This window comes from Osmerus eperlanus, unplaced genomic scaffold (assembly GCF_963692335.1).
Source record: "Osmerus eperlanus unplaced genomic scaffold, fOsmEpe2.1 SCAFFOLD_332, whole genome shotgun sequence".
Classification (NCBI taxonomy): Eukaryota; Metazoa; Chordata; class Actinopteri; order Osmeriformes; family Osmeridae; genus Osmerus; species Osmerus eperlanus.
In genome coordinates, this window is record NW_026911980.1 from 11,918 (window position 1) to 30,569 (window position 18,652).

An 18,652-nucleotide genomic window follows, 5' to 3' on the forward strand; every position below is an offset into this window, starting at 1 on the left:
AGCAGGGCGCGTAGTGTGGTAGCAGGGTGCGTAGTGTGGTAGCAGGGTGCGTAGGGTGGTAGCAATCATGAATATTGTTTTCCGGTTCGGATAGTCCGACGCCGGCGTCAGAATTTACATTTAGTCATTTAGCAGACGCTCTTATCCAGAGCGACTTACAGTAAGTACAGGGACATTCCCCCTGAATTGTTTAGCACTATTCTTTTTTCATACTTTTGTTTTCATTGGTTTGGCAGCTCACCAATATTACCCTAGCAGTCCACTAGTGGACCGCAGCCCACTGGTTGGGAATCGCTGGTTTAGCCTATCCCCCTTTTCTGTCTCTTCCCACATTTCTCTCTCCTGTCCTCCTCTCCTGTCCTCTCCAGAGACACACACCCAGTCTGTGTGCTGTGCCAGTGACTCATGTCCTCTGATGATAATAAAGCTTATATAACAATGAAGGAAACTTGTTTATGTCTGCATGTGTGCCCAGGTATCATGCCTGGCACTGCAGAATTCACACAGCGCCCCCTGTGGTGTTCTGGTGGCACTGCACAGGCTCTCTATTGTCTCCATCTCTCTATCTATCTATCTATATATCTCTCTCTCTCTATCATTCTATTTCTAGCTCTTTCTCCATCTCTCAATCTATCACTGTCTCAATCTCTCTACATTTCTATCTCTATATCTCCATCTATCCATCTCGCTACCTATTATCATCTATCTCTCAAATCTGTCGGTACCACACCTTATTATGCGAGTTCATTCCGTCTACTGTGGAGCGGTACGGCACTAGGACCATGCGGCGATCCTCTGGCCTCTGTCTCTCGTGGATGTTCGGTCCACCGCTCACCTGCTGGAGGAGCTCGCGCCGCAACGAGAAAGAAAGAGGAGGAGGGATGTGACGATCACGTAGGGAACGAGCGGAGGAGCTGTCGGTCTCCGTCTCTCTCGCGCTCTGTCTCTCTCTCCCCCCTGCCGCAGCCATGCTGTCTCGCGCATCCAACGCTGCGGCCACAAACCGGCGATGCGTGTCTAGGGCGTGCAAGGAATGAAACACGGTTGGTTTAGTGTCTGTGACGCTTCAACCTCTAATTTTGGATTCGCCGGGATACCGGGGACCTCGTAAGGAGCGCGCAAGAGCCAATAGCAACCATTTCGCCTGCGAGGACAACAGCCGTTCTCGCCTGTCACCGTGAACGTCTCTGAGCCCGCGCACTGTCGATTATTCTGGTATCAACCTGTCACGAGGACGTTACCGGCATGATTGACTGGCCTTATCTATTGGGTGGAGTTTAACGGTGATAAACCCGAGAATCCCTTCCGACTATTGGAGCGTGATTTGGAGCTCAACGGAACATGCTCACTTAGTCTCGCTGCTGTTCGCAGCGGTGTTACCGGGGAGAACCGCTCGTTAGCAGGACGATACTCGTTGATGCAGGGATGTGATTAGTTTACCTTCGCCATTACCGTTACAGGAAACTGACCAGGCTCTGTTTGGATCCCGGTCATATCCACATGTGGTTCTCGGGGATTAGTGAGGTCTACACAACGTTACGATTCGGTACCGGCATCGTGTGAGACCACGGAAGCAGCCATGTCTCTTAGTAAGAGTATTGAACTGGAGCATTTTGATGAGCGGGATAAAACACGCCGGGGCCGGTCCACGCGCAGCAAAGGCACTGACACCGGCTCTGGCTCGCGGGGCAGCAGCCTGGTCCCGAGCCCCGCGCACAGCACCAACTGCAGCTACTACCGCACGCGCACGCTCCAGGCGCTCACCTCGGAGAAGCGTGCCAAAAAGGTGAGGTTTTACCGGAACGGAGACCGGTACTTCAAAGGGCTGGTGTATGCAGTCTCGAGCGACCGGTTCCGTTCCTACGACGCTCTTCTGATGGAACTCACTCGATCGCTCGCGGACAACCTGCACCTGCCACAGGGCGTGCGCACCATCTACACGGTGGACGGGACCAAGATCACGAGCTTGGACGAACTGGCGGAGGGTAAGGAGAGACACACAGCTGCCAATCACTCACGTGCACATCAATCACTCACGTCCACGTCAATCAATGAAATCATCATATTAATGAAGGTCGCAGGGTTTTTCGTTATGACCAGTATCAGTCCCATCACCAGTGTGAGTCTGTCTGTCAGGTTAGACTGTCTCCCCAGCAGCAACACACACACTTCCTGGTGGACCTCCAACCTTTCTCTGATTGGCTGGTGGGCCTCCAAGGGAGGGAGGGAGGAGAGGGAGGGAGGGAGGGAGGGAGGGAGGGAGGGAGGGAGGGCGGGCGGGCGGGAGGAGGAGGGCGGGCGGGCGGACAGTAAAGGGACTCTCAGGATAATGAAATAACTTGCCCAGTCTGGTGCAGTGAAACAGAGAGACCATGGATCAGGACTTGCTTTCTCTTTCTTAATCTCCTCAGCTCTCCTCTCCAAGAGAGATTATTTCAGGGAGTGACAGGATTATGATGAAACTGTTCCTGCTAGAACGTTCTCCACCTCTGCTAAAGGAGAGAGATGCTGTGGTTGTCAGGGGCAACCAATGTCACAGTGTCACCAGTCAGCAAGGTCACACTGGGCAGTCCTTACCTGAGGGGATGAGGAGGAAAGAGAGAGAGAGAGAGAGAGAGAGGGGTAGATACAGAGAGAGGGGGAGGAGGGGCAGAGGGAGAGAGAGGGAGACTGACTGAATGAGACAGACAGAGAGAGGGAGAGGAGGAGAGAGGGAGAGGAGGAGAGAGGGAGAGGAGGAGAGAGGGAGAGGAGGAGGAGAGGTGTGGATTGCCTTATAAGGCAATCCATGTGAGGCCCAGCCGCCTGCAGAACCTCGACTGTGGAACAGCAGAACCTCGACTGTGGAACAGCAGAACCTAGACTGTGGAACAGCAGCACTTATAGAACAGCAGAACCTAGACTGTGGAACAGCAGAACCTAGACTGTGGAACAGCGGCACCTATAGAACAGCAGAACCTAGACTGTGGAACAGCAGAACATAGACTGTGGAACAGCAGAACATAGACTGTGGAACAGCAGAACCAGTGTACTGACAGGTTAACACCAGAGGAAGGTGGGTAGTGTGTATTGATCTGGAGCACTGTGACTCTCAGATGATACTAACAACAACTGAGGGTTTTCAAATGGAGCTGCAATCAGGACACCGTCCAGGGGCCACTGTGTGTGTGTGTGTGTGTGTGTGTGTGTGCAGGGGAGGGAGGGAGGGGGGTGAGGGGGTTCAGGATCAGATCTGGGCAGTCAGGGTGGAGGAGACAGCAGGTGTCAAGTCTGCTCTCATCACACACACATCCACACACACATCCAGTGTTTACGTCTCCTAACCCTTTCTGTCTCCCCCCCCTCCTCTCCTCCCCCCCCACCCCGCACCAAGGAGAGAACTATGTGTGTGCGTCCAACGAGCCCTTCAGGAAGGAGGAGTACTCCAAGATCTCTGTCCCCAGCTGGAGGCCCGGGGCAGGGGTGGCGGGGAGGCCTGGGGCTGGGGGGGCCCGGGGGGAGGGCAGGGGGGAGGGCAGGGGGGAGGGCAGGGGGGAGGGCAGGGGAGAGGGAAAGGACTTCATCAAGCCCAAGCTGGTGACAGTGATCCGCAGCGGGGGCCGTCCCAGGAAGGCTGTGAGGATCCTCCTGAACAAGAAGACAGCCCAGTCCTTCAGCCAGGTCCTGGAGGACATCACAGACGCCATCAAGCTGGACTCTGGAGCCGTCAAGAAGATCTACACCCTGGACGGCAAGCAGGTGGGGGAGGAGGAGGAAGGAGATGAGGGGAGGGGGGGGCGGTATGTGGGAGGGTGGGTTGAGAACTGGTTTGGTGAGAGGGGCAAGAAAAAGGAGTGTGTGCAGGGGGGGGGGGCAGGGTGTGTGTAATGACTGGGGAGGAATGTGAGTCATATAGACAGGCAGGGTTAACATCTGGTACCTGTCTGTCTGCATGTTACCTGTCTGTCTGCATGTTACCTGTCTGTCTGACAGTTACAAGAAATCAATGATCTGCAGTTACGTTAGTTGGAACAGACGGTTTACAACTTGTGTGTATGTGTGTTCATCCCCAGAGCAGGCTACCATTGTGCTGCAGTGTGGCTACCATGGCAACTACTTTCTCCCCTTCCCTCCTCACACACACACACAGTCACATTACACACATGGCAGTCCAGCAGTGTGATAGAAGGGGAGAAATTATAGAGGAGAGGAGAGAGGGAAGAGAGTTAAGAGGGAAAAGGGAAAAAAATGGAGGGAGAGAGTAGAGGGTGAAACGGAGGAGGAGAGGAGGAGGAGGAGGAGGAGCAGGAGGAGGAGGAGCAGGAGGAGGAGAGGAGAGATGCATTAGTATGCCAGAGTGCTTCTTATGCAGAACAGGAGGGAACCCTGAAAGACTGGTGTACTCACAGGGAGAGGAGAGAGGGAGAGTTCCTTGGTGAGACATCTATTGTATTAAATGTGAGAGCCTCTCACATTGTCACACAAAAGACACAGGAGGGGGGGGGCTGCGTGTGTGTGTGTTCTGACACAGGAGGGGGGGCTGCGTGTGTGTGTGTTCTGACACAGGAGGGGGGGCTGCGTGTGTGTGTGTTCTGACACAGGAGGGGGGGGCTGCGTGTGTGTGTGTTCTGTCACAGGAGGGGGGGGCTGCGTGTGTGTGTGTTCTGACACAGGAGGGGGGGGCTGCGTGTGTGTGTGTGTTCTGTCACAGGAGGGGAGGGGCTGTGTGTGTGTGTGTGTGTGTGCGCATGAGCAGCCAAGCGAACAGACTAGGCTGCCAGTTTTCCCTAGCAACTGTACGTCATATCATTCCTGTAAAAGCTTTTACCTCTCTCTCTTTCCCTCTCTCTTTCCCTCCCTCTCTCTCTTCTCTGTCTCAGAGGGTTTGATGTACGTTTGTATTTAATCCTCGAGACATTTTTGGAGAGTGTGTGCGTGTGTGTGATCTTATCGCCAGCGGCGAACATGATTAGAATTCTGGGACATCCAGCTCTCAGACTGCTTTGTCAGTCTGACAGTTAGACACACACACACACACACACACACACAGCTGACATGGTGACACGGTTTATTAGTTGTGGATGGAGACTACCTCTAGTGAACATCTAGGACTGGGGTTTATGTGTGTGTAGGTAAGTAACCAATGTGCATGTTTCCTAGGTGACAAGGATGTGTGTGTGTGTGTTTACTAGGTAACCTGTGTGTGGGTTGCCTAGGTGATCTGAGTGTGTGTGTGTGTGTTGCCCAGGTGACCAGCCTGCAGGACTTCTTTGGGGATGATGATGTGTTCATGGCGTGTGGGCTGGAGAAGTTCCGCTACGCTCAGGATGACTTCCTGCTCACGCACAGCGGCAAGACCCCGCCCTACCTGAGCGGTGAGGTCATCACCCTTCTCGTTGGTCCGTTTATTAATGGATTCATTGAACGTTTGACGGGTGTTTATCTATTTCCATCTATCTTTTCTCTCTTTCAGAGTCCAGACTGAAGCCCTCTCGCTCCACCACTCCCCTCAAACCTACATTACCCAGAAGCCTCTGCACCTCAGCCAAAACCCCGCCCAGGACCAAGTCAACTGGCCTAGGTAGTAACCGCAGCTCAAACACTGCTAACCAATCACTTCATTTGGCCAGTCCCATACTGATCTTTTTTTCCCTTCTCCAGCCAATGAGACGGCCGGGCAGGCAGCTGTGGTGAGGTCAGCAAGGGCTAGCCCCTCCCCCACCAGCCCAGGAGCCAGGCACAACCTCAAGGTGAGGAGGGGGAGGGGCACCAGGAGAGTACAGATGTCTCAAGAAAAGAAGAAGCACTTATGACATTACTGGAGGCTAAACTCTCTCTGTCCTCTTTCACCCCTCTCTCTCCCTCTGTTTCTGCCTTGTTTCTGCCTTGTTTCTGCCTTCTCTCCCCTCTCCTCTCTCCCCTCCTCCTCTCCCCTCTCCCCTCCCCTCTCCCCTCCCCATCTCCCCTCCTCTCTCCCCTCCTCTCTCCTCTCCTCTCTCCTCTCCTCTCTCCCCTCCTCAGATCTCTCCTCTTCATGCTTCATCAGATGTAAATGGTGCAGCAGACCACACAGACGAGCTGAGCCCTGAAGGTACACGCGTGTGTGTGTGTGTGCATGTCTGCACGTGTGTGCATGTGTGTGTTTACGTGTGTGTGTGCATCCACGTGTGTATTCAAGTGTGTGTGTGTGATACAGGTTGGCACATCTGGCAACATCACGCCACCTCACCATGCCAACCAGCATGAAGCTGTGTGTGTGTGTGTGCGTGTGCTGACCTGCCCTGTGTACTCCAGTGAACGGGAACACACAGCTGTCGTCCTGTAAGATCAGAGAGAAGTACCAGGTGGGCCGTGTGATCGGAGACGGGAACTTTGCTGTGGTGAAGGAGTGTGTGGAGAGGTAGGTACCCCCTCCACACACACACACACACACACACACAGTAGTAGTAGTAGCGTGATATCCTGCTGGTGACATGCTGTGTGTGTGTGTGTCAGGTCTACAGGACAGGAGTTTGCTCTGAAGATCATTGACAAAGCTCGCTGCTGTGGGAAGGTAGTGTCCTCAACAACAACACAGTGTTTAGTATTGATTGATACCAGTACAGATCTCAGTATTGATTGATTTTAGTATTGATATCAGTATTGGTGTGTGTGTACGGTGTGTGTACGGTGTGTGTGTGTGTGTGAGCAGGAGCACCTGATAGAGAACGAGGTGGCTGTGTTGAGGAAGGTTCGCCATCCCAGCATCATCCAGCTGATCGAGGTGGACGACACGCCCACAGAGCTGTTCCTGGTCATGGAGCTGGTCAAGGTGCACACACACACACACACACACACACGCCCACAGAGCTGTTCCTGGTCATGGAGCTGGTCAAGGTGCACACACACACAAACTACACACATTCATTTCAATATGAATTTTACACAAATACCGTAAAAAAAAGTCCTTGTTTGTTTGTGGGTGTTGTTTATATATTTGTGTGTGTATATGTATGTGTTAACTGTGTGTGTGTGCAGGGAGGGGACCTCTTCGATGCCATCACGTCCTCCACCAAGTACACAGAGAGAGACGCCAGTGCCATGGTGTTCAACCTGGCCGGAGCCCTCAAGTACCTGCACAGCATGAGCATCGTGCACAGAGACATCAAACCAGAGAACCTGCTGGTACACACACACTATATATATACACACACACACACATATACTATATATACACACACTTTTATGCCCCCATTCTTTCCCTGTGTCAGATGGTGTGTGTGTGTGTGTGTCCCCAGGTGTGTGAGTACCCAGACAGCACCAAGTCTCTGAAGCTGGGGGACTTCGGCCTGGCCACGCTGGTGGAGGGGCCCCTGTACACCGTCTGTGGAACCCCCACCTACGTGGCCCCTGAGATCATAGCAGAGACAGGGTACAGCCACGTCTGTGTGTGTGTGAGAGAGACAGAGGGAGACATGTATTGCAATCAAAACATTCCCAAATACGACTTCATTTTAGAGCTCTAACATTCTAGAACTCGAGCATTCTAGAGCTCCAACATTCTAGAACTCGAGCATTCTAGCGCTCCAACATTCTAGCTCTAACATTCTAGTAAACTAACGTCCTAGGACGCTAACGTCCTAGTACGCTAACATTCTACGACTACTACATTGTTGGACTGTATTTGTTTGGGAGAGGGAGACAGAGAAAGATGGAGACAATCTGTTTGAGAGAAGCTAGGTTAATCTTTTCTTGTGTGCGTGACAGCAAGATAAGCACTCATCACTCACACACACAGAAAAACCTATTCACTCTCTTGTGTGTCAGAGAGAGAAAGAGAGAGATAAGTGTTTGAATGTGTGTGAGAGTTGAGTGGCTGGTGTACAGTAAGTGTGTGTGTGTGTGAGAAAGATGAGTGGTTTGTGTATGCAGGTGTGTGTGTTTCCTGTCTCCGTCTCAACTGTACTGTTGTCTAAACTTCCGTTCTACGATACAGCTGTGTGTGTCTGTGTGTGTGTCTGTGAGCGAGAGAGGGACAGAGGGAGAGTGTACTGAAAGAAAAACTACTACCTTGATCTCACACCCCTTGTGTGTGTGTGTGTGTGTGTGTGTCAGGTACGGTCTGAAGGTAGATATCTGGGCTGCAGGAGTGATTGCCTACATCCTGCTGTGTGGGTTCCCCCCCTTCCGAAGGTCAGTTGGTATGACCCACACACACACATACACAAACACTTAATGGAATCAATACTGATCCATACTCATAACATTCCCCCCTCCTCCTCCCCCCCCCCCCCCCCCTCCAGTGAGAACAACGTTCAGGAGGAGCTGTTTGAGCAGATCCTGAGAGGGAAGCTGGAGTTCCCCTCCCCCGACTGGGACAACATCAGCCTGCCTGCCAAGGTAGAGAATATTACAACTCCACAGTGCACAACCCCAATAATATGATAAAAGCTAAAGGACTATTATTATGGCCAGTACTGACGCTGTCATGTGACCCATGTCTCAGATGCTGATTGGTCAGATGCTGCAGGTGAACGTGGGATCTCGCTGCACAGCGGAGGAAGTTCTGTCTCACCCCTGGGTGACGGTACGCACACACACACACTCCCTCTCACACACACACACACTCACCACACACACACACACACACATACTCACCACACACTCACCACACACACACACACTCACCACACACACACACACTCACACTCCCTCTCTGCCTCCCTCTCCCTCACACACACACACACACACGCACTCTCTTGAGCTTTCTGACATGACTCATAAATGTGTCATCTCCAGGATGAAGCTACTGCAGATGGTCACAGTGTTCCCATGGAGACGTCATCTGTTCCCCCCACCCAGACGGAGACCAGCCCCACCCTCCAGACCAGACCCCTCCCCTCTCCTCTATGCTGATCAGACGCCTCCTCTCTCATGTCCCTGTCTGACTCTCTCTCTCTTCATAACTTACTCTAATCTCTCTCTCAGCTCTCTCCTATACTGTCTTCCACCCCCCCCTCTCAGACACCTCCAAGGAGAGGGTTGTGTGTGTATATATAGTGTGTACATATCATCCTGTATATAGTATTGTGTGTGTGTGTGTGTCCAGTAGGATTCCTGTAGCGGTCTCCAAGAGAGAGCTGGCCTCATAAGCTCTCGTTGGCTAATCATGACCCAGCTCTTTAGTCTCATCTTGATATTTCAGTCTTAGGAGTGTAGGAGTGTGTGTGTGTGTGTGTGTGTGTGTGTTGGAGAACAGATGAGCAGGTCATCTCCTAGCTTGGCTGACTGTCTTCTCTACACCCATAGTTGTACTTGTTAAACAACAATCCCACCATTCAGTGTTCCAGAGTGCTCAGGAGTTCTAGAGTTCTGTTATTATTCTAGACTCTTCAGGAGTCTTCATCACATGACCCTCCTCTGAGCTCTGCAGCACTAGAAGTACTGTAGAAGTGTTTTAGAAGTATTGTAGAAGTGCTGCAGGCCTCTGAACCAAGTTCTACTTGTTATGACCGGAAACTCATTATGAACCATTATGATGATGATGATGATCATAGTGATGGTCTGGAACTCCCTCCTCCTGGTCGAACCATCTGACAATATATCATACGTTCCCAAGACAACACCCATGTAGCCCTGTGTGTGTGTGTGTGTAAACAGGGTTACAATCCTGCTTTGTATTTGTGAAACGAAGGAACCAGAAAGTGCATCAAACTGTGATAATAAAAACTGAACCAGGCTGTGTCTGTGTGCTGAAACGACTCAACAACTCAGACAGGAAACACAATAGAAACCTGTACAGTCGCGGTTTGTAAAAGATAAGAAATTCAAGTGAACGCCACAACCCTGAGTCCACCGGGGCTCAGACAAGACCCCGAGACAAGAACAGTAAACCTACAGACTAACAGGTGGAATAGCTGTGCGCTGGAATGAACCTTGTTTGGGCATTTGTTTTTGGGAACTAATATCAACATTAAAATACATGAAACGTATTGTATCTATATTTGACAACATGTCTGCATGTCTATGATGTGTGTAGTAGGACACATAGAACCTGGAGTGGCACCGCTGGCTCATGCTGTGGCTTTGGGGGTCAGAGGTCAGGGTCCTCCTCGGTACAGCAGGGGTCAGAAGTCAGGGTCCGGCAGTTTCAACAGCGTTTGGTAGCTGCAGTAAAGAACTTTCCATACTAACACCGTCGCCTTCCCCAGACACACACACAAGCTCACACAGACACAAACACACACACCCAGACATAAACACACGCTAACACACACCCAGACACACCACAGGAGCAGCCAGTAGGTCTCACCACTTCCTGTTAGCAGCTGTAAGGTTTCTCTCTCCGTTCACACTCCCTCCTTGTAGAGGTCTACCAGCAGCAGGTTCCTACAAGGTTCTGCAGTTCCTCCCATCACCACCAGAGGGCAGTAGCTCATATCTGAGCACCTTGGCTCAGAGACAAACACACAGAAGCAGGAATCACCATCATTACATCTCATCAGGATTTTATTTGGATTAAAAAGCTTGGCAGGAATTTTGAGAGTAGCACAGTTATCAACCAGTCAAACACATGACATGTCTTGTGCCAGGAGCCGACATTCCAGGCTCAGGACCCCAGGCATCAGTGGGAGGAACTGGTCTAACTAGTCCGCCCTAGGACCACAATACAAACATCAGCACACCTCCACAATCATCTTTAGACTTCAATAGTGTTTAGAATGTTGAGTTTCAAAACATAGTAGTAGTGTAGAGTTCTGGAATGCAGTAGAGTTCTAGAAGTTTGTAGAGTTTTGAAATGTAGTAGTGTTCTAGAATGTAGTAGAGTTCTAGAAGTTTGTCCAGTTAGAAGAGTTCCAGAATGTAAGATATGTAGTTCTGTAGTCCTCAGGTCAGCAGGGATATGTAGTTCTGTAGTCCTCAGGTCAGCAGGGATATGTGGATCTGTAGCCCTCAAGTCAGCAGGGATATGTAGTTCTGTAGTCCTCAGGTCAGCAGGGATATGTAGTTCTGTAGTCCTCAGGTCAGCAGGGATATGTAGATCTGTAGTCCTCAAGTCAGCAGGGATATGTAGTTCTGTAGTCCTCAGGTCAGCAGGGATATGTAGTTTTTGGGCACCAGACCACGCTTCCCACTTGCATCCCCAATAAACCACTCCTCATCCACAGACTCCACCCCTGTTACCAGGTCACCAGCCTGTGGAGGGGGGGGGGGGGGGGGGGGGGGTTAATGAACTGAAAGGTGACAGTACAGATAGTCACACACACTCTCTGTAACACACACCTACCTTCAGAGACAGTTCATCCTCACTTTCTGCACTGAAGTCAAACAAGACCTGGGCCACACCCACAACCGTAGTCTGGCCTGCTATTGGCTGAGCTGCAGAGAAAACAGGAAGTGAAACCAAAACAGACAGGAGGAGTGACTGGTCACTGTAGCTAGTGTGAGAGTGTGTACCTGTGTGTGTGTGCCTGTCCAGGTGTGTGTGTGCCTGTCTAGGTGTGTGTGTGCCTGTCCAGGTGTGTGTGTGCCTGTCCAGGTGTGTGTGTGCCTGTCCAGGTGTGTGTGTACCTGTCCAGGTGTGTGTGAAGGCGGAGGGATAGAGGCCCTCCCTGCTTCCCAGTCTTCCTCTGCTCCAGGCTGCGTCGACACGCTGGGTCACTGTGATCAGCGCCCCCTTCAGGAAGGACAGGTCGTCTGCAGTCTGACCCGGGAAGTCAAACAGAGCCACCTCCCAGCCCTCCCCCTGCACACACACACACACACACACACATTACAACAAATAAGCACATACTAGCACACAGCTTTTTGGTTAGGTGTGTGTGCGTGTACCTCATCGTGGTCAGGTGTGTTAGTCTCTGTTGTCAGCTCGGATGTCGTCTGGGCAACCATCCGTTTCCCTGACGACGGGGAGAGCTCCTCCACCACCTGGGTGAAGCTGAGGGGGAAGATCCCCATTCGCCCGTGGACCTGGCCCCGCCCCCACTCCTGACCAATCACCTCGGTCAGGGCGATGACATCACCCTGGGAGAAGGTGAGCTCATTCTTGTCCGCTCCCTCAAAGTCAAACCTGGCAACACACCGCGGGCCACTGCACACACACACACACAGGTTGTCTGTAGTATGTGTGTGTGTGTGTGAGTGAGTATAAGTGTGTGTGTGCAGCTCACCTGACAGGTGCTGGTATGGTCGTGTTCTTCTGATCACTGAGGTGGTCTGGTAGGATGGGCTGGAGGAGAGAGAGAGGGAGAGAGAGAGGAGAGACCTTCATAGGTAAACAAACCAAAACTAAAGTCTTCTTCTTCCTCTTCCTCAACATGAAACCACCTACCTGCAGCTCCGATAGAGTCTTCTCTTTACAGACTGGCTCTGATTGGTCGACAACATGTTCTGATTCATAGTCCAGGTCGAGGAGAGGTTTTGATTGGTCAGAGAGAGGAGTGATGACCTTCGTTGATCCCTGAAGCTCTTTATCATCCAGTAGGCTTTCATTGGGGGCGGGGCTTGTATCCTCCAGAACCACCAGCACTTCCTGTTCCTGTTTCTAAGCCACAAACGCTGTGATTTAGTGACCAGACAACCTGGTGAGTGTGTGTGTGTGTGCAGGTGTGTGTGTACCATGTAGCTGTTGAAGAGAGGGTGTCCAGGTGTGGGTCTGGGGGGAAGAGGCGGGCCCTTCCGGCTTGCCCTCTGACCCCGTGTCTGATTGGCTGGTCCAGTCTGAGGAGGGGGTGGTCTGCCAGGGCTGGCCCTGATTGGAGGAGGGCGCAGGGGGAGCTGCTTAACCCCTGAAGGCCTGGGACAGAGAGAGGTTAGTGTGTGTGTGTGTATACATGTGTGTGTGTGTGGAACGAACACAGACTTACCGGGCAGGAAGGGGAGGGTCAGGTGAAGGGCTTTCAGGTTTGGAGGCGGGGGTAGAGGCAGAGGCTGGGGCAGAGGCTGGGGTAGAGGCTGGGGCTGAGGGTCTCAGGCCAGGTTTGGAGGGGGGGGTCTTCCTTTGGGCTGGGGACGGGGCAGAGGCTGGGACAGAGGCTGGGGCTGGGACAGAGGCTGGGACAGAGGCTGGGACAGAGGCTGGGGCTGAGGGTCTCAGGCCAGGTTTGGGGGCTGGGGAGGGAGGCCGGAGGCCAGGTTTGGGGGCCGGGGCCGGGGCTGGGGGGCTGCAGTCTCCTGTTAACAGAAGGGAACATGGAACACTCAGACAGGCTGGGTTAAATGTACTGACACACACACACACACACACACAGATCCTGTTGTTTTCATTTCACATGCTGCATTACGTAATAAATAACCTCTTTCTCTCTACTCCTCACTCTCTCTCTCTCTTTTTCCTCAGAGAACCTCTCCCTGTTCACACTCTCAAACACTCTATTGTACACTGCAGCCAGGGGCTTACCTCACTCACACACACACTCACACACACTCACCGCTGGCTCTGCGGCCTGACGTCAGTGCTGATGGTTTGTGAGTGACAGCTGGACGAGGGGGCGTGGCCTTGGGGAGGGAGGAGGAAGAGGAAGAGGGGGGGCTCTGGAGGCCTGTGGGGGGTTTAGGGGGCAGAGCCAGAACAACCTGCCCAGCCAGGGTGCTCCTCTCCTGTGGAGGGATCACTGCACTGGCCCTGGGGCCTGCTGGAGGTCTGGGAGGGGGGCGAGGTGGGAGGGAGGGCAGGTCTATTGAGGAGATCCTGGGGGGAGGGGGGCGCGGGGTGGGGGCAGCAGAAGGGGCGGGGTTAAGGGTGTGGGCAGGGAAGGGGGTGAGGGTAGGGGCAGGAGAGGGGGTGAGGATAGGGGCAGGGGAGGGGGTGAGGGTAGGGGCAGGAGAGGGGGTGAGGGTAGGGGCAGGAGAGGGGGAGGGGGTGAGGGTAGGGCCAGGAGAGGGGGTGAGGGTAGGGGCAGGAGAGGGGGTGAGGGTAGGGGCAGGAGAGGGGGTGAGGGTGAGGGTAGGGGCAGGAGAGGGGGAGGGGGTGAGGGTGGGGGCGGGGGAGTCGCTGGGTTTGGGGATCGAGGCGTCCACCATGGGGTTTCTGTTTTCCCAGCATGCTTTGCTCTGCGGCTTGGGGGCAATGGGCGGAGCGATGGGCGAAGCTGGTTTCTGGGCGCGGGGGCGCGGTTCCGGTCTCTTGGCAACGACGGGCGCCTCCGTGTTACCTAGGTTACTGTCTCCATAGTTACTGTCCGCCCGCTGTTGTTCGAAGGCCTGTATCCTGGCCCTCAGGGCGGCCATGTCCCCGTCCCCCTCCTCTCCCTCCTCCTCCTCCTCTTCTTCTTCCTCTTCCGACTCACTCTGCCCACTCCCGTCGCTACGGTGACCGTGGAAGCCCCAGTCGTCCGAGCTAAAGGCTTCCAGCAGCTCCTGGAGGTACTTCCCCTGGAACACTTCCTGGTTGGTGATTTCACTTCCTGTCTGTCCGTCGTCCCTCAGCCTGACCAGCGTCTGAACTTTGACCTCACAGCTGATTGGACGAAGGCTTGCCTTGGAGCGGGGCCGGGGGCGAGGCCTGGGGCGGTCAGGGGGAGGATCGGAGGGCGTCGTCACGGCAACAGGGGTGGGAGGCTCCCATTGGTCAGTCTGGTTCCCAGAGCTCAGAGGTGAGAACAGGTCGCTCAGCAGGTCAGGACAGGAGTGCGTGTGTGTGACAGAGCGTGTGCTGGGTTCAGAGAGTGTGTGTGTTGAGGAGTGTGTGCTGGTTTGAGAGTGTGTGTGTGTTGAGGAGTGTGTGCTCGTTTGAGAGTGTGTGTGTGTAGAGGAGTGTGTGCTGGTTTGAGAGTGTGTGCTGGGTTCAGAGTGTGTGTGTGTAGAGGAGTGTGTGCTGGGTTCAGAGTGTGTGTGTGCAGAGGAGTGTGTGTGTGGTCCTGGAGAGGAGAGAGGAGCAGACACACGCAGAGAGAAGGAGGGGCGGGGGGGCTTGGCTGGTCTCCTGGCTGCACACACACACACACACACACACACACACACACAATTAAAACATGTCACATAGGACAATTCATGTATCTGCTTTCTACATATTTAAATATTTATTCATGAACAACATTCTCACCCACGGACTGTGTCAGGTCAGGGGCGGAGCCTCGGGGGGCAGAACCTCTGGGGGCGGAGCTTCGGGAGGCGGAGCCTCGGGGGATGGAGTCGGTCTGCGTGGCGATGGTAGTTGTGGTAACAGAGCGTCTGGAGGGGGTCAGGGGGGGCACTTGCTCCTGGGTCTTCTCTCTTATCACCTCCTCATAGGAGGGAGGGGGCTGGGGGGTAGGGAGGAAGGGAGGGAACATGAAGTAGAGTCAAGATCACATGTCTGCTATCCACTTCCTGTATTCTTCCTCCTGACTTCCTGACCCTAAACACGAGGGTCATGTTTCCAAGACAACGCCCCGACAGGCGGACAGGAAGCCGTCTCCATGGTTACCTGTACGGCAGGGGGGATGGTTGGGCCCCAGATCTGAGCAGCGGGGGGCGGGGGAGGGGGCGGAGTCAGTCCCCCAGAAGCCCCTGCAAACCAGGAAGTGGCGGCCAGCGGCTCAGCTGACAGGATGGTGATCTCTGGACGACGCCTCTCCCTGGGAGCCTCGCTGAGGGAGGTGGTCCTGGAGGAGGCTGCACACACACACACACACAGGCAGACACACACACAGGCAGACACACACACACACACAGGCAGACACACACACAGGCAGACACACACACACACACACACACACAGGCAGACACACACACACACAGGCAGACACACACACACACACAGGCAGACACACACACACACACACACAGGCAGACACAGGCAGACACACACACACACACAGGCAGACACACACACACACACACAGGCAGACACACACACACACACACAGGCAGACACACACACACCCGAGGGGTTAACTCCCGCTGGTCTGTTTGGAAAGAGAAGTAAGGGAGGATGTAGGAATGAAAAAGAGTAGAGAGGGGGAGGGATAGAGAGACAGGGATGGAGGGAGAGAGAGGGAGATGGAGAGAGGGAGGGAGAGAGAGGGGGATGGAGAGAGGGAGGGAGAGAGAGGGGGATGGAGGGAGGGAGGGATAGGGGGAGGGGGATGGAGGGAGAGAGAGGGGGATGGAGGGAGGGAGGGAGAGAGAGGGGGATGGAGAGAGGGAGGGAGAGAGAGGGGGATGGAGGGAGGGAGGGAGAGAGAGGGGGATGGAGAGAGGGAGGGAGAGAGAGGGGGATGGAGAGAGGGAGGGAGAGAGAGGGGGATGGAGGGAGGGAGGGAGAGAGAGGGGGATGAGAGAGGGAGGGAGAGAGAGGGGGGATGGAGGGAGGGAGGGAGAGAGAGGGGGATGGAGAGAGGGAGGGAGAGAGAGGGGGATGGAGAGAGGGAGGGATAGGGGGAGGGGGATGGAGGGTTAGGGAGACAGAAGGAGAGAGACTCACTCCTCTTGATGACAGCCCTGATGGAGGAGAGGGGGCCCTGGCTGTGGAGAAGACAAGAGAAATTAGAGTCCATCCATCCCTCACTCTTTCTAGGTCTCACTCTCTCCCTATGTCTCACTCTCTCTAGACCTCACTCTCTCTAGGCCTCACTCTCTCTAAACCTCACTCTCTCCCTATGTCTCACTCTCTCTAGACCTCACTCTCTCCCTATGTCTCACTCTCTCTAGACCTCACTCTCTCTAGACCTCACTCTCTCTAGACCCTCACTCTCCCTGCCTAGGTCTCTCTCTCTGCTAGGTCTCTCTCTCTGCCCTAGGTCTCTCTCTCTGCCTAGGTCTCTCTCTCTGCCTAGGTTTATTCTCCCCCCTCTCCCCCCCTCTCCCTGTTCTCTCTTCACAGACAGATGGGGTGAATTAGCTCTTAACTCTGGCAGGCCATTTCTAGTTGCATTCCTTAGCATCAATAAAAAAGTTGGCATAAAACACACACACAGCGCAGAAGAGTTGTCAACATGCCATTAGTGAGCAGAGGAAACAAAGAAGTTAGAAAAAAGATAGTCAGGAAACCTTGAAACACACAGTCTCACACACACAGTCCTGCTTTTCTGCTGACAAATGTCCTGTGTCCCCAACCCTGGTGTAACTGCAACTGTGTGTGAGTGTGCGAGTGTGTGTACGTGTGTGTGTGTGTGTGTGTGTGTGTGTGTGTGTGTGTGTGTGTGTGTGTGTATCAGTATATTTCCCACCAAACAAACCCAGACCTAGTCCTTGAGCATAACCTTGCCTGAGGTTTGCTGACAGAAGTATCATTGCTACCGTAAAACAGCTAACCATGTTCGGCTAACCTCTGTTCAACTAACTTCCTTAGTACAGCTAACTATGTTTAATACAGCTAACTCCCTTTGTACACCGACCTCCCCCTGCCTCGCCCTGCCTCGCCCTGCCTCCCACGCCTCTCCCCAAACCAGCTGTAGTCAGCACAAATGACAAAATAACACTTTTCCTCCCCCTCCAATCTGTACTCCTCCCCTCCCCTCCAGTCTGTAGTCCTCTCCTCCCCTCCCCCCCTCTCCTCTTCTCTCCAGTCTGTACTCCTCCCCTCCCCCCTCTCCTCTTCTCTCCAGTCTGTACTCCTCCCCTCCCCCCCTCTCCTCTCCTCTCCAGTCTGTACTCCTCCCCTCCCCCCCCTCTCCTCTCCTCCCCCCTCTCCTCTCCAGTCTGTAGTCCTCTCCTCCCCCCCTCTCCTCTCCTCTCCCTCCAGTCTGTACTCCTCCCCTCCCCCCTCTCCTCTCCAGTCTGTAGTCCTCCCCTCCCCCCCTCTCCTCTCCTCTCCAGTCTGTACTCCTCCCCTCCCCCCCTCTCCTCTTCAGTCTGTAGTCCTGGCCTCCCCAGACCGTTGCCGTGCCGACCAGCACACAGCTGGAGCCAAATAGTTTCAGGAGTGTGTCAGAAGCAGAAAGTAGTCTCGGCACTGCCCCTGATACTCCTGGGCAGTGAGGGAGAGGAAATAGTCCCCGACTAAGAGGGTTTGGTGCTGTCCGTTTGACACAAACACTTCATCATCAAGGTGGGCATTTTCTCACCCAAAGCCACAGATACAAACTCCTCCCACTAGCTCCAACCCAGGTCAGAGGGACCGTTAGCATGCCAAGAGAGACGTATCAAACAGACTGTTACTGACTGAGGGAGGCGGGGCTAGGAGCAGCTTTACCTGAGGGCGATGTTCAGGTTTGTGTCTGTCTGGACGACCTGGAGAGAGAGGGAGGGGGGGGGGGAAGGGGAGTGAGAGAACAAAAAGGGGGGGGGGAGAGAGAGAGAGAGAGAGAGGAGAGAGAGAGAGAGAGAGAGGAGAGAGAAGAGAGAGAGAGAGAGAGAGAGAGAGAGAGACAGAGGGAGAGATGAAATACATCAAAGTGACATGGTAAAGAAGCAGAGTCAAACACAGCAGACTTCACAGCAGAGTTTCTACCTTCACAAGGCTAGGGTTCCACCGCCACGCCTTGAGAACAGTTCTGGAGAACGTTCTACAGTAGACAGGGTTCCTCTGTCCCAGCAGAGCACTCTCCTGTCCGTCTCTCTCCCCTCGTTCGCCCTCTCCACCCCCCTTTCTCTCTCTCTCTCTGGGTTTCAGAATGTGGAAACTATGATTGGAACGGTCCACTGCTCTCCCGATTGGTTGGTTTACAACAGAGCGTGGAGCATGTGCTGCTGTTCTGATTGGCTGAGACAGAGGTCTGGGATGGTTTTCAACTGGAGGAGAGGGACTGTCTAGATCTTTATAACTTGGTCC

General features: G+C 53.7%; 2 protein-coding genes across 6 annotated transcripts; one reads left to right on the forward strand and one right to left on the reverse strand.

The window, feature by feature from the left end:
- The first annotated feature begins 849 nt into the window (after window positions 1–849).
- LOC134016875 (serine/threonine-protein kinase DCLK2-like) lies at window positions 850–9,695 on the forward strand. The gene is made up of 15 exons (XM_062456137.1): window positions 850–1,985; window positions 3,374–3,738; window positions 5,228–5,354; window positions 5,453–5,560; window positions 5,641–5,729; window positions 6,001–6,070; window positions 6,274–6,379; window positions 6,475–6,532; window positions 6,671–6,790; window positions 6,997–7,143; window positions 7,257–7,390; window positions 8,074–8,151; window positions 8,262–8,358; window positions 8,465–8,545; window positions 8,758–9,695. The coding sequence occupies exons 1-15, from the start codon at window positions 1,580–1,582 to the stop codon at window positions 8,872–8,874; spliced, it is 2,103 nt and encodes a 700-aa protein (XP_062312121.1). The 5' UTR covers window positions 850–1,579; the 3' UTR covers window positions 8,875–9,695.
- Window positions 9,696–10,440: 745 nt separating this feature from the next.
- LOC134016872 (SH3 domain-containing protein 19-like) lies at window positions 10,441–16,447 on the reverse strand. 5 transcript variants are annotated; one of them, XM_062456133.1, is made up of 14 exons: window positions 16,364–16,447; window positions 15,365–15,552; window positions 15,002–15,200; window positions 14,765–14,885; window positions 13,389–14,728; window positions 12,825–13,131; window positions 12,577–12,754; window positions 12,290–12,502; window positions 12,129–12,187; window positions 11,791–12,049; window positions 11,530–11,704; window positions 11,246–11,337; window positions 11,048–11,154; window positions 10,441–10,973 (listed from the first exon to the last, which is right to left on the reverse strand). In XM_062456133.1, the coding sequence occupies exons 1-14, from the start codon at window positions 16,434–16,436 to the stop codon at window positions 10,658–10,660; spliced, it is 3,627 nt and encodes a 1,208-aa protein (XP_062312117.1). In that variant the 5' UTR covers window positions 16,437–16,447; the 3' UTR covers window positions 10,441–10,657. The 5 variants fall into 5 exon arrangements, with proteins under 5 accessions (XP_062312117.1, XP_062312118.1, XP_062312116.1 ...); XM_062456134.1 differs by having other exon boundaries at window positions 12,825–12,861; window positions 12,937–13,131; window positions 13,389–14,885; XM_062456132.1 differs by having other exon boundaries at window positions 12,290–12,496; window positions 13,389–14,885.
- Window positions 16,448–18,652: the final 2,205 nt, after the last annotated feature.

Excerpts from the sequence above, each read along its gene's own strand:
- LOC134016872 (XM_062456131.1), bottom strand. The coding sequence starts at position 16,436 with ATGGACTCTAATTTCTCTTGTCTTCTCCACAGCCAGGGCCCCCTCTCC. Across the intron at positions 15,201-15,364 it reads CCATCCCCCCTGCCGTACAG|CCCCCTCCCTCCTATGAGGA; the intron begins GTAACCATGGAG and ends CCTACCCCCCAG. Across the intron at positions 14,886-15,001 it reads TGACCTGACACAGTCCGTGG|CCAGGAGACCAGCCAAGCCC; the intron begins GTGAGAATGTTG and ends GTGTGTGTGCAG.
- LOC134016875 (XM_062456137.1), top strand. The coding sequence starts at position 1,580 with ATGTCTCTTAGTAAGAGTATTGAACTGGAGCATTTTGATGAGCGGGAT. Across the intron at positions 1,986-3,373 it reads CTTGGACGAACTGGCGGAGG|GAGAGAACTATGTGTGTGCG; the intron begins GTAAGGAGAGAC and ends CCCCGCACCAAG. Across the intron at positions 5,561-5,640 it reads GACCAAGTCAACTGGCCTAG|CCAATGAGACGGCCGGGCAG; the intron begins GTAGTAACCGCA and ends TCCCTTCTCCAG.